The sequence below is a fragment of the Heterodontus francisci genome, chromosome 25, assembly GCF_036365525.1.
Source record: "Heterodontus francisci isolate sHetFra1 chromosome 25, sHetFra1.hap1, whole genome shotgun sequence".
In the NCBI taxonomy this organism is placed as follows: Eukaryota; Metazoa; Chordata; class Chondrichthyes; order Heterodontiformes; family Heterodontidae; genus Heterodontus; species Heterodontus francisci.
Genome location: NC_090395.1, coordinates 19,697,928 through 19,712,049, shown reverse-complemented (window position 1 = coordinate 19,712,049; position 14,122 = coordinate 19,697,928). Strand labels below are relative to the sequence as shown.

The 14,122-nt window shown below is 44.6% G+C and overlaps 1 protein-coding gene across 1 annotated transcript in view; it reads right to left on the bottom strand.

Annotated features, from left to right (window-relative positions):
* Positions 1 to 1,716: 1,716 nt before the first annotated feature.
* The window catches only part of LOC137383775 (transmembrane protein 263-like), a 58,342-nt gene continuing 45,936 nt past the window's right edge, over positions 1,717 to 14,122 (bottom strand). Inside the window, exons 2-3 of the mRNA XM_068056955.1 lie at positions 11,260 to 11,341; positions 1,717 to 9,659 (exon numbers count right to left, since the gene is read on the bottom strand). Coding sequence (XP_067913056.1) covers positions 9,367 to 9,659; positions 11,260 to 11,341 — 375 coding nt within the window. The 3' untranslated portion in view covers positions 1,717 to 9,366. The remainder of the gene's footprint in view (positions 9,660 to 11,259; positions 11,342 to 14,122) is intronic.

Sequence of the window (14,122 nt, the reverse complement as noted above, 5' to 3'; positions counted from 1 at the left end):
CAACATCCTGTACATTGGCACTACATTTTAGGTTCCCATTCCCCTGCTGAATTAGTTTAAACCCCCCCGAAGAGCACTAGCAAATCTCCCCCCCAGGATATTGGTACCCCTCTGGTTCAGGTGAAGACCATCCTGTTTGTAGAGGTCCCACCTACCCCAGAAAGAGCCCCAATTATCCAGGAAACCAAAACCCTCCCTCCTGCACCATCCCTGCAGCCGTGTTCAACTCCTCTCTCTCCCTATTCCTCGCTTCGCTATCACGTGGCACGGGCAACATCCCAGAGATAACAACTCTGTTTGTTCTCGCTCTAAGCTTCCACCCTAGCTCCCTGAATTTCTGTCTTAAATCCCCATCTCTCTTCCTACCTATGTCATTGGTGCCTATGTGGACCACGACTTGGGGCTGCTCCCCCTCTCCCTTAAGGATCCCAAAAACATGATCCGAGACATCACGAACCCTGGCACCTGGGAGGCAACATACCAACCGTGAGTCTCTCTCGTTCCCACAGAACATCCTATCTGTTTCCCTAACTATGGAGTCCCCAATGACTAATGCTCTGCTCCTCTTCCCCCTTCCCTTCTGAGCAACAGGGACAGACTCTGTGCCAGATACCTGTACCCCATTGCTTACCCCTGGTAAGTCGTCTCCCGCAACAGTATCCAAAACGGTATACCAGTTGTTGAGGGAAACGGCCACAGGGGATCCCTGCACTGCCTACTGGTTCCCTCTCCTTCCCCTGACGGTAACCCATCTACCTACTTCTTTTACCTGAGGTGTGACTACCTCCCCATAACTCCTCTCAATAACCCCCTCCACCTCCCGAATGATCCGAAGTTCATCCAGCTTTCCTAATTGCTTGCTGAACCTGCATACTAACATTTTGCGATTCATGCATTAGAACACCCAGATCCCTCTGCATCTCAGAGCTCTGCAATCTCTCACCATTTAGATAATATGTTTCTTTTTTGTTCTTGTGGACAATTTCACATTTTTCCACATTATACTCCATTTGCCAGATCTTTACCCACTCACTTAACCTATCTATATCCCTTTGTAGCCTCCTTATGTCCTCTTCACAACTTAGTTTCCTACCTACCTTTGTGTCATCAGCAAATTTAGCAACAATACCTTTGGTCCCTTCATCTAAGTCATTTATATAAATTGTAAAATGTTGAGGCCCCAGCACTGATCCCTGCAGCACACCACTCATTACATCTTGCCAACCAGAAAATCACCTGTTTATGCACACTCGGTTTCCTGTTAGCTCGCCAAACTTCTATCCTTTCAAAAGGGAATTGGATAAATAGTTGAAGGGGAAAAATTTGCAGGGATATAGGACTAACTGGATAGTTCTTTCAAAGAGCCAGCACACATAAGAGGGGTCCAAATGGCCTCCTTCTATACTCTCTCTCTCTAGTGTACTCTCACTAACACACACACACACTTACTCCCTAGCATACACAAGGACTCTAACACACACACACACTGTAACACACAGTCACTAACGAACACACACTCACTGACACTATCATGTTCATTCATTCACACTTCTAGCCTTCCAACACACGCACATTCACTCTCCAAGGTGTGTACACTCATGCCCGTGGGACTGAGTGAAGCTCTTGCTGTGAAGCTCTGCCTGGAGGCTCTGGAGTTGCAAACCAATTGCAAAAAAAAGACACGAGGCATAGAGCTCTGTAAAACAGATTTATTCAATGAAAGGTGTAAAATACAATACTGATTAAAAAGTGTTTTTGTGTACACATACAACCCTGCCCAGTATCAAAATACAGATTCAGTCCATCAGCTGAAGTACAAGGACAGAAAAGCAGACAGAGATTGGACATTCCTCTGCCGATTCTACTTTCAGTTCTAGTTACACACCATCCAAACGCACATCAGCACGGACACAATAATGGGCAGGCAGCCCACACTGCCTTGCAAGAATGACTCCATGTGAGTTGGGTAGATACATACTCAGCTCCATCAAGACTATGCACCCATTTAATTGGGAACTCAGACCACAACCCAACTGATGTTGGGACAAGTAGGCTGGCTTTAGGGCAGGGTGTCCAGAAATCTCTAAAATGTAAACCGAACATGTAAAGCCTGTTCTTTTTATCAAAAGCTCATTTTTCAGCTTAATTGTATATTTCGGGCTCAGCATTAGGTGGTAAGCCCCACTAAAGTCAAGCCTGTTGAGTAGAGGAGGCCCAATGAAGTCAGGCCCCAGGGCCACACAGCTATAAAACTACAAAGCCATGAGACATCAGACATGCTCCAGTAAAGGATTAATGGTGGTTGAGTGATGATGCCTGGTATACTCTCAATTGCTGAAGTCCCAGGAACACGATGGCTAACCTTTAAAACCACTGAGATTTTCACAGGAAAAAGAAATGACTGAACTGCCGCTTACAATTCCTAAACAGCATCACAAATCCCAGATCTCAGGCAATACAAAAAAAAACAATTTTTTTCAGCCACAACTCATAGAACATAGAACATAGAAAATACAGCACAGAACAGGCCCTTCGGCCCACGATGTTGTGCCGATCCTTTGTTAGATTACAAACTAGTTCACTGCAAGAAATTTATTCTACAATCTGAAGAGACATCAGTTAGGAGCGCAATCTCGCAGGCTCACTGTTAATACATGGCCCACTCATAACCTTCGGAGAGGGCAGGAAGAAAATCAGAGCATCAGGGCAACAGTGATATTGTCAAATCACTCACCTTCCGGGAGAGCAGACCTGTGGGAAGAACACGGAGTGAGGAGCGGATAAATAGAGCCAGAGGATCACAGACCAGAGCACTTACCTTCCAGGAGAGCAGTGGAGAGGAGCGGACCTGCGGGAAGAACACTGAGTGAGGAGCGGATAAATAGAGCCAGAGGATTGCGACCTTCCAGGACAGCATAGGAGAGGAGTCCAGGCATGCAGAGTTTGAAAACAAAGTGAACAGTGGCATCACAGGAAAGCTGTAAGGTGATTGGTTGGTGAGTAACTGCTGTTAGGGAATAACTCTAAATAGCTGGGTTGGTACACTACTGTTAGGGTGTGTGTGTATAAATAGCTTAGTAATAAGGAACAAGTGAGTAGCTGTTTTTTTTTGAGTAAGACTTATTTTAACTAGTGAACTGTATTGATATTTAGTAGGATTTATCAGTACTAGTAAGGTTTTATTAATAATTCTAAGCTGTTGTAGGATTGGTAAGGTTTTTTTTTAGCAGTAGCAAAGGGTCAACTGATAAATAAAGTAATGGCAGGATTGCTTCAACCTCGAGTATGCACCTCCTGTGCTATGTGGGAGCTCCAGGATGCTTCCCATATCCTGGACTACCATTTGTGCAGCAAGTGTCGTCAATTAAAGTAGCTTGAGCTCTGGGTTTTGGAACTTGAGCAGCAGCTGGCAACACTCTGGTGCATTCATGAGGATGAGAGCTACGTGGATAGCACGTTTATAGATGTGGTCATCCCACAGCTTAAGAGTTTGCAGGGAGAGAGGGAACGGGTGACCAGCAGACAGTCAAAAAGAATCAGGCAGGTAGTGCAGGAGACCCGAGTGCATCTCACTCTCCACAGACGTGAATCCAGGATGGTGTGTTGCCTCCCTGGTGCCAGGGTCAAGGATGTCACTGAGCGGCTGCAGAGCGTGCCCACATCAAAACCAACGACATAAGTGGAAAGAGGGATGTGGTCTTGCAGCCAGAATTTAGGAAGCTAGGTAAGAAATTAGCAAGCAGGACCTCAAAAGTAGTAATCTCTGGATTACTCTCAGTGCCATGCGCAAGTGAGTATAGAAATAGAAGGATAAGACAGATGAATGTGTGGCTGGCAAGATGGTGCAGGAGGGAGGGCTTCAGATTCCTGGGACCGGCTCTGGGGGAGATGGGATATGTACAGGCTGGACGGGTTGCACCTGAACAGAGTTGGGACTGAGTTCCTTGCGAGACATTTTGCTAGTGCTGTTGGGGAGGGTTTAAACTAGTTTGGCAGGGGGATGGGGACCTGAGGGTAGTCTCAGTTGGGACAAAATCAGAAATTAAAATGGAAGGCGGAAAATTAATGGATGAGTCTGGAAGACAGAGGAAACGAGAGTTAGAAAATAAAAAAAGTTTGGCAATGCTCAAGGGTGTATATTTCAATGCAAGGAGTATAGCAAATAAAGCAGGTGAGCGGAGGGCACAGATAGACATATGGCAGTATGATATCATAGCTATTACATAAACATGGCTTAAGGAGGGACAGGAATGGCAGCTCAATGTTCCTGGTTACAGGGTTTTCAGATGCAATAGGGAGGGGGATAACAAAGGAGGGGGAGTGGCAATTTTGGTCAAGGAAACTATTACAGCTGTGAGGAGGGATGATATGTTGGAAGATTCGTCAAATGAGGCTATCTAGATTGAGCTAAGGAACAAAAAAGGGGCAATAACACTGCTGGGAGTGTACCCAAACAAACATTCAGAGGGAGATAGGGGAGCAGATATATAGGCAAATCTCTGGGAAGTGCAAAAACAATAGGGTCATAAAAGTAGTGGATTTTAATTACCCCAGTATTAACTGGGATAGTTTTATTGTGAAAGGAATTGAGGGAGCAGAATTCTTGAGGTATTTTCAGGAGAACTTTTTTGCCCAGTATGTAGCAAGTCCAACAAGAGAGGGTGCAGTTTTAGACTTCGTTTTAGGAAATGAAGGAGTGGCAGTGGGAGAGCATTTTGATGGTAGTGAACATAATTCAGTAAGTTTTAACATAATTATGGAAAAGGACAGAGATAGAACAGGAGTTAGAGTTCTCAATTGCGGCAAGGCCAATTTTACTAAACTGAGGAGTGATTTAGTGAAAGTGGACTGGAAACAGCTACTTGAAGGTAAATCAGTGTCACAACAGTGGGAGGCATTCAAAGGGGAGATTCAAGGGGTTCAGGGTAAACATGTTCCCACAGAGAAAAAAGGTGAGGCAGCCAAATCTAGAGCCCATGGATGTCAGGGAGCCTACAGGGTAAGATAAGGCAGAAAAGGAAAGCTTATGTCTGACACCGAGAACTCAATACTATAGAAAGCCGAGAGGGGTATAGAAAGTAGAGCTGTGAAATCAAAAAGGAAATTAGGAAAGCAAAGAGAGGGCATGAAAGAATATTGGCAAGCATAATCAAGGTGAACCCAAAGATGTTTTATCAATACATCAAGAGTAAGAGGATAACTAAGGAGAAAGTAGGGCCCATAAAAGACCAAAAAGGTAACCTATGTGTAGGAGTGGAAGATATTGGTATAGTTCTTAATGAATACTTTGTGTCTGTCTTCACAAAAGAGGGGGACGATGCAGATATTGTAGTTAAGGAGGAAGAGTTGAGGTATTGGATATGATAAACATAGGGAGAGAGGAAGTATTAATGGGATTAGCATCCTTGAATGTTGATAAATCACCAGCGCCAGATGAAATGTATCCTAGGCTGTTAAAAGAAGCAAGAGAGAGGAAATAGCAGAGGATCTGACCATCATTTTCCAGTCCTCACTGGATACAGGTGTGGTGCCGGAGGATTGGAGAACTGCTAACGTTGTACCTCTGTTTAAAAAGGGAGCGAAGGATAGACCGAATAATTACAGGCCAATCAGTCTAACCTCAGTAGTGGGCAAATTATTAGAATCTATTCTGAGAGACAGGATAAACTTAGAAAGGCACAGGTTAATCAAAGAATGCATGGATTTGTTAAAGGAAGATCTTGTTTGACAAACTTGATTGAATTTTTTGAAGTAAAAGGGAAGATAGATGAGGGTAGTGCAGTTGATGTGGTCTACATGGATTTTAACATGGCTTTTGACAATGTCCCACATGGCAGACTGGTTAAAAAAATAAAATCCCACGGGATCCAGGGAAATGCTGCAAGGTGGATACAAAATTGGCTCAGTGGCAGGAAACAAAGAGTAATTATCGACGGCTGTTTTAGCAACTGGAGGGCTGTTTCCACTGGCATTCTGCAAGGCTCAGTACTGGGTCCCCTGCTTTTTGTGGTGCGTATTAATGATTTGGGCATAAATGTAGGGGACATGATCAAGAAGTTTGCGGACAACACAAAGATTGGCCTGTGGTAATAGTGAGGAGGATAGCTGTAGGCTGCAGGAAGATATTGATGGTCTGGTCAGATGGGCAGAAAAGTGGCAAATGGAATTCAACTTGGAGAAGAGTGAGATGATGCATTTGGGGAGGTCGAACAAGGCAAAGGAATATACGATTAATGGGAAAATACTGAAAAGTGTAGAGGAAGTAAGGGACCTTGGAGTGAATGTCCACAGATCCCTGAAGGTAGCAGACAGGTTGATAAGGTGGTTAAGAAGGCACATGGAATCCTTTCCTTTATTAGCCGAGGTATAGAATACAAGAGCAGGGAGGTTATGCTGGAACTGTACAACCCATTGGTTAGGCCACAACTTGAGTAGAGTGTGCAGTTCTGGTCACCTCATTATAGAAAGGATGTAATTGGACTAGAGAAGGTACAGAGGAGACTTACGAGGATGTTGCCAGGACTGGAAAAATGCAGCTATGAGGAAAGATTGGATAGGCTGGGTTGTTCTGCTTGGAACAGAGAAGGCTGAAGGGAGATCTGATTGAAATGTACAAAATTTTGAGTGGCCTGGATAGAGTGGAGGTGAAGTGTCTATTCACCTTAGCAGAGACGTCAGTGACTAGAGGGCATAGAGTTAAAGTGATTGGTAGAAAAATTAGAGGAAAGATGAGGAAAAACTTTTTCACCCAGAGGATGGTGATGGTCTGGAACTCACTGCCTGAAAGGGTAGTTGAGACAGAAACCCTCAACTCATTCAGAAGGAGTCTGGATAAGCACCTCAAGAGTCGTAATCTGCAGGGCTACAGACCAAATACAGGAAGGTGGGATTAGAATAGGTGGATCGTTTTCGGCTGGCGAAGACACAATGGGCCAGTGGTGAAGCCTGGCTCGGGTATAAAATTAAAACCCGACCCGGGCCCGACCCGACAACAGCCAACCTGAACCCAACCTGGCCAGAGTCCTTCAATTTTTTTTAAATGCCCGACCTGAACCCGACACATGTAGTCGGGTTTGGTCGGGTAGCCAGGCTTTACTGCAGAGTAAAGAGTCCGGACTGCAGGTTTCCCACCTTGACATCCTGAATGTTTATTTGAAGATTATTTCCCAACAAGGCAGCACTGTCCACATCCAGCCCAACCCGACTCGAGCCTGAATGTTGGACCCGGAAGAGAGACCTGACCTGAACCCGACACATGCCGTCAGGTTTGGTCGGGTTCAGGTCGGGTAGCCACCCTTTACCAAGTGGCCTCTTTCTGAGCCTTAAACTTTCTATGATTCTAAATGTAGGTTACTTGCTATATTACTGCCAACTCTCCTGGATTGTCCTGAAGTCTCCTGGAATTAATGATTGATCTCCCAGATCATCCAGGAGAAAAATGCTAGGGTTGTTGTCTTCTCCAGTTTCATACTGATCAGGCTCACAACAAACAGCAGGCTGGCTATGGACCCAGGATGCATAGGGCCCTGGCATGTGCATGCTGTAGCCAGTAAAACCACATGACAGACGGAGCGGTTTCTGGGGTATAAAGGATTGTGGGTATTGCAGCAGCCATTATTGACTGATTGATGTACTTGGTGATCGATAACAAAAGTGTTGGGGGGGCTGTGGGGGGGAAAGAGAGGTGGCGAGGCAGTTGGCAGGAGGTGGTCATGTGATGAGACTTTCCAGAATAAGTCCAAGTACAGTTGGCAACCATAACACACACATTTGAGCTCAGGAACCATACCGCCACCTCAAGGTAACCTAACCTCCCTTACAAAATGATTGCGTATAAACCCACAATAGTGAAGCAGTTGCAAACAGAGGAATTTTTTTGGCTTGTCATTTGCTTTGGCCTTTGCTGCGACAGTCTGGTATTTTAAACCAACAGCTGTCCCCATTTACATTCGACTTGGCTCACGGGGCTGAATGAACTAGTTGAATTCCTATGTTATTAAAATCATTTATCAACTTCAGAAGGAGTAAAGGAAATATCAGAACTCAACCCAATGTTCCAGCTTCTAATGTGATTCCTGCTCCGGCTCTTAATTAGAACATGGTTTTCACACAACCAACCTTAGCTAGATAGACTGCTGCCTTTCACAGCAGCTCGGTACCAGACTGGACAGTGCACGAACCAACTGGCCCATGGGGGAAACCTCACATTTTGCACGATTCTGTTGCTTTATGGTGCATGAACAGTGGGGAGCAACAGATCTGTCATTTGGAGGTGTATTTCTGCTTGTATACAAAGATTCCTGTAAACTGAGTCCAACATTCCTTGCTAGGTGGGTGATGGTGCTAACTGTATTCAACCTACTGTTCGCATGGAGCAGAGGGAGCTCCATCTGGTCTTCAATTGAGCTGTAATGGGGAGTGATGCTCAGTTCGTGAAATGGAGAGTGTCTCATTCCCCCACACCAATATGCATCACCCGGAAAATTCACCAAAAACAGAAGCAGAGCTAAATGTTTTCCTACAGCTTTACCCAAGTAGACAAAACTGAAATATTGACAGTTCAGTTCCAATGATTGACAGCTGAGGGTAGTTCTGGTTAACTGCACACCCTCAGTGAACAAAGGTGTGAAACAAGGGGCCAGAAACTGAGGGGATGACAATGCATTTGGAACAAAATTAATTCCCTGTCGAAACTCACCATCCTCAGAAAGATCACCCAGGCAATGGGGGAGGCATGTATCTCTTTAAACTTTCCCACAATTTAGTGTGAGGTGTTTAGCCTCTCACACCACACCTCTTTAACATTAGGATACCCAGACTATACAATCACCCAGAGCAGAGTGTCATAAGCCTTCGCTCTTCAGTTGTCGTAGTGACTACTGCTTTGGATATCTGACGAACTTTTGTTCAAAAATGAGAATCCAGCCAACATTGGGTGACAGGTATGTTAGGTATGTTTTTTCTGAAGGGGTGTGGGGGGGTGGTGGTTGTTGGTGGGGGGAGCAAGGGAGCCAATATTTCCCAAGGTGACATCAGTGCTCAGAGAGCTCCCTCCCCTCTCCTCCCCCTTGAGTGTTTTGAAATGGTTTGAGCTTCTCTTGTGCAATTGATTTTGGTTCCATGGAGGGATTAGCTCCCCAGGTGACCCAGATTGATGCTCCTCTGTGTACCTCCACTCACTTAAACCAGCACATAGCAGGCAAGAGCCAGTGCAAGAGGCTGATGCTTTCAAAAGTCTGAAATACAAGCTCTCAGACAAAAGGATGAACACAGCAATTACCACCCACCCTCCCTCAACCCCCTACCCAACAGGTCTGGCACAGTCCAAGTGATGTGTGTCCATTTCAGCCTTCTTCCGTTGACTCTTTAGTCAGATTTGTCCTTCTTCTTGGCAGTGAAAGGCACTTTACCGGCCACTGTGGACCCCACTGTCGAGACACCTCCTGCCACAGCCGACACACCGCCCTTCACCAGTCCCACGCCAACTGCTGGCACTGAGGTGACCGCTGTCTTGGTCATTGCCAGCCCTTTGCTGCCAAGCCACACTGCGCCACCCACCGTGGCACCAACGGCTCCCTTGGTGATGTTGTAGAGGCCGCCGGTCACTTTCCAGATCATTCCGCCTTCTGTCTTGGGATGATCCTTTGAGGAGTCAGGAACTGGGAAGGAAGAAAGTCATTGGCCGAGTCAAAACAAAGCTTTTCCATGCTAGGTCACTGCAACATGACCAGCAGCAACAACCCTGCCTGTTCTTTTCATTTCCCCCTCATCCAAGGGTACTGAAGCAAACTTGCATTTACACCGCCTTTCACACCCTCGGGCCATCCCAAAGTAACTTTACAACCAATTAACTACTTTTGAAATGCAGAAAACATTCTCGCCAGTTTGCATACAGCAAGATCTCACAAACAGCAATGAGAGAATGACCATCTAATCTGATTCTCGGTGTTAGTTGAGGAATAAATACTGGCCATGAATACCAGGGAGAACTCCCCTACTCTTCTTTGAAAAGGGCCATGGGACATTTTACATTCACTTAATAGGGCAGTCAGGGCCATGGTTTAACGTCTAATTTGAAAGATGACAGTGTAGCACTCCCTCAGTACTGGAGTATCAACCTAGATTATGTGCTCAAGTCTCTGAAGTAGAACTTGTACCCACCTGCTGACTCAGAGGCAAGAGTGCTACCACTGAGCCACAGTTGACACTTGACTGTGCCACACCAAAAGATGCCTCGGCCATCACCAGCTAACTCAGGGACCAGGGATCAATTCGCTTTCTGTTTTATTGTGAAGCTGAATGTTTGAAATAACCAGTTGGCCTCACATCCACTACTTTCAGAGTAGGTCCATGTCAGTCATGGTCACAAGAACACCAGTGTGTTCCTGACATGAAACTCAGCTCTAGTACTGGAGACATTCTGCTGTGACCTGGACTTCGATAGTGTCAGGAATTATACAGTTATACACAGGTCATCTGTTTGAGGATCCAGCTACTTCCATTCAGCAGGATTTGACAGTGACTGGGTGCAGCTGCCAATACCATGCCCTGTATTTTAACAAGGTTTAAAACACCCAGCTGGAATGAGTTTTTATTAAATTATTAGGACAGGTTGCATAGACTGGACTTGGATTCCAACGATCATAGATTGAGGGATGATCTAATTGACGTGTTTAAGATGAATAAAGGATTTGATAGGTAGAGAGGACCCATTTCTTGTGGTGAGAGAATCCAAAACAAGGGGACATAACATAACAATTAAAGCTGGAACACTCAGTGGTAATGTCAGGAAGCACTTCTTCATACAAAAGGTAATGAAAATATAGAACTTTCTTCCCTACAGGCTGTTGTGGCTCGGGCTCAATTTAAAATTTGAAAACAGAGATTGATAAATTGAGATTGGTATGGAGCTAACGTTGATAAATGGAGTTGAGATACAGATCAGCCAGGGCTGAATGGCCGACTCCTGTTCCTACGTTTTAAATCCACATGCCCCACATCCTTTGACAGTTGACTCAATGTTGTTTTATGCATTTGCACTTACTGTGCAGGGATTCCCATCTCAGCTGATTCCGGTAGCTGGACCAAGTGATGGGGAAGGTGCTTTACATGGGCTGGGGCCTGTTACAGGAGTGGCATGGAGTGCCCAATAACCATAACTGAGGAATGCATGGTACAATGCAATCTAAATGAGGCAGTGAAATTAAATATTTGATTCCTTTTTTCACTTGTCTTCAGTTAGCAGACTGACTTCCTTACCTTCTGTTGGTTCACTATCGAGACCTTCCTGCTCCTTCTTGCTTTGGGATGGTGATCGGTTCATTTCTGTACCATTCACAACCTGAAATGACAAGGACAGGAAGGGGGTGAATTCCACCAGGAGCTCCATAGGAACAGTAGGATACGTGGAACAAGAGGAAGCTGTGTGATCTATCCTACCATTACTTTGACAGTTTACCCTGACAGCAATTCTACCCAATCTCCCAAGGTCACACAATGTTTCTCAGCCATCTCACACAAATTCTACATGCTCCTAACCAATATCAGCCTTGATATCTCCCTGTCTCTGTAAGTTCCTAAAACCCTCCAAGAAATCTACATTCCTCCAATTCCAGCCTCTTGTGCATCCCCAATTTCCATTGCCCCAACACTGGAAGCCATTCCTTCAGCTGCCTTAGCCCCAAGTTCTGGAATTCACTCCTTAAATCTCTCTGCCTCTCGCTTTCCCTTAAAGATGCTCCTTAAAGCCTACTTCTTTGACCAAGCTTTGGGTCATCTGTCCTAATATCCACATGGCTATGTGTCAACTTTGTCTGGTAACACTCCTGTGAAGAACCTAGTGACATTTTACTATGTTAAAGGCACTATATAAATGTTGTTGATATGACATTTCCAACCATCATGTCCCACAAAGCTGAGTGAAATGCCTTGACCTTCCCCTCTGCCCCTCACGCCCACTGTATATACACAATGAATTATAGTCAAAGACCCAGCAAGCCTGCATGGGCCTTGGCATAATTACAACCATTCCTTTAAAGTTTGTGTACAGTTAGGCTTGTCCCTCAAGATTATACTATAAAAAGTTCAACTCTCCATTTAGAGTTTTACACTGTGCATTACATAACACAATATCCATTAGTTAAAGTTACACATCATCTTGACTTGGACAAATAACATTGTTTCTTCATCATTGCTCGGTCAAAATCCTGGAACTCCCTCTCTAAAAGCACTGAGTACCTTCACCACACAAACTGCAGTGGTTCCAAAAGGCAGCTCACCACCACCTTCTCGAGGGCAATTAGGAAAGGGTAATAAATACTGCCCATGAAGAGAATAAATTAAGAAGTTGAAAGGAAAATTATGGCTTGCAATGTGGGAATCGTAAGGGATATGAGAACTGCTGGATAATTTTTAACATTCTGGGGTATCATGCAGGCCCCCACCTGCCAAGAATGAGGCACATTAATTTCAACACATGGACATTAAATTTCAAATTGTTGCTGGGAAGAAGAGAAGGCCTGATACAAAGGGTTGCCAAGCCCCGACTGGAAAGACATTTTTGCATATTAACAGGCAGTATTCGTACACAAAGCCAGAAGTGGCTATACCAGTCATGTGACTATCCTGCTGGTCAACTTGGAGAGTTTTAAATTGCAGAGAGAGTGTTTGAACTGGCAGAAGGCCGTGTGCTCCTGGATTGAAAAGACCTCTCCTGTCTGCTCCCATCTCTTTTTCACGGAACTTCAAAACCCACTGAAGACACATGAACCTCAAGAGAGAAAAGTCTCCTACAGTGAACGAGGTTTAAGAAGAATACTTGGCCCCAATGAAAAGCAAGAACTACCTACAAAAGGACTCTACATTGAGCTCGAAGAACAATAACTCTTCAGATATTGCCTCAAACCTTTCCACTTTAATTTTTCCTCTGCTCTTTTCTGTCTCTATTTGCATGTATCGCGCATGCATACTCACGTGGGCGCGTTATGTATCCGTAGGTGTCAACTGAATTAGAGTTTAAGTTTTAATAAATTTCAATCTTTCTTTTTTAAACCTAAGAAAACCTGTGTGTTTGTTCTGGCTTCTTTGCCTAATAATTGGAAAGCGGTGAACAAAGATTTACCAAGGGAGAGCTAAAAACAGCATGTTTAAAATTAAACCCGTTACAGTAAGACCAGATGAAGGCTGAAAGGGGACCCTAGACCTCTTTCTCACCTGGTCCTAACAGAAATTTGGGTGCTAGCATCTGGAATTGACCCACAGACAAAGAAGAGAAATTGGAATTGGGGAGCCAAATTCTTCCCAAGCAAAATAAAAGAGCAAGTTTTCAATACAGATTTTCTTGTGCTTATGTGGGCTTGACTACTAGCATGTCTGCAAAGCGAGCAGCTCTCCAAGCCAGGGTGAAATAACTTGGGATCAGTTAAAAGCACTGTCTATGGAGGAGTTGAGGAAAATAGCTGAGCAGTGTGGGATCACTGTACGTGGCAAGGCTAGGACGTCTGAACTCCAAAGGCTTGTGACCAACCATTTTTCCCTTGAATCTGAAGAAGCAGAATCCGACAGGGTATGTTAGCAAAGATACAATTAGAACAGAGGAAACTTGAATTAGAAAAAAGAGAAAAAGAGAGAGACAGAGAGAGAGAGAGAATATTCCAGAAAGAATGCGAAGAGCGTTGAAGCGGTTTGAGTTAACTTGGGGGTGACAGAGTAATCCCAGTGAAAGGAGCGCCAATATGGAGGAGCATAATTCAGGGCTGGGTACAAAATTGCTAAAACACGCTCAACTAATCCCAAAATCCAATGTGGAAGATGTGCAGGCATTTTTTGTGTCTTTTGAGAAACAGGCAAAGCAGCTAAAATGGTCAGCTGAGACCTGGTCTCTTTTACTACAAAGCAAGCTAACTGGAAAAGCCCATGAGGTTTATTCCCTTTTGCCAGATGAGAGTTCATCAAATTATGAACTAACCAAAAATGCTATCCTCGGTGCACATGAATTCGTACCTGAAGCCTATCGCCAAAAGTTTAGAACCCTCAAGAAGTAAGCTAATCAAACTTATCTGGAGTTTGAAAGAAGTAAGCAGCTGGCTTTTGACCAGTGGCTGAGGGCTCTTAAAGTACAGCT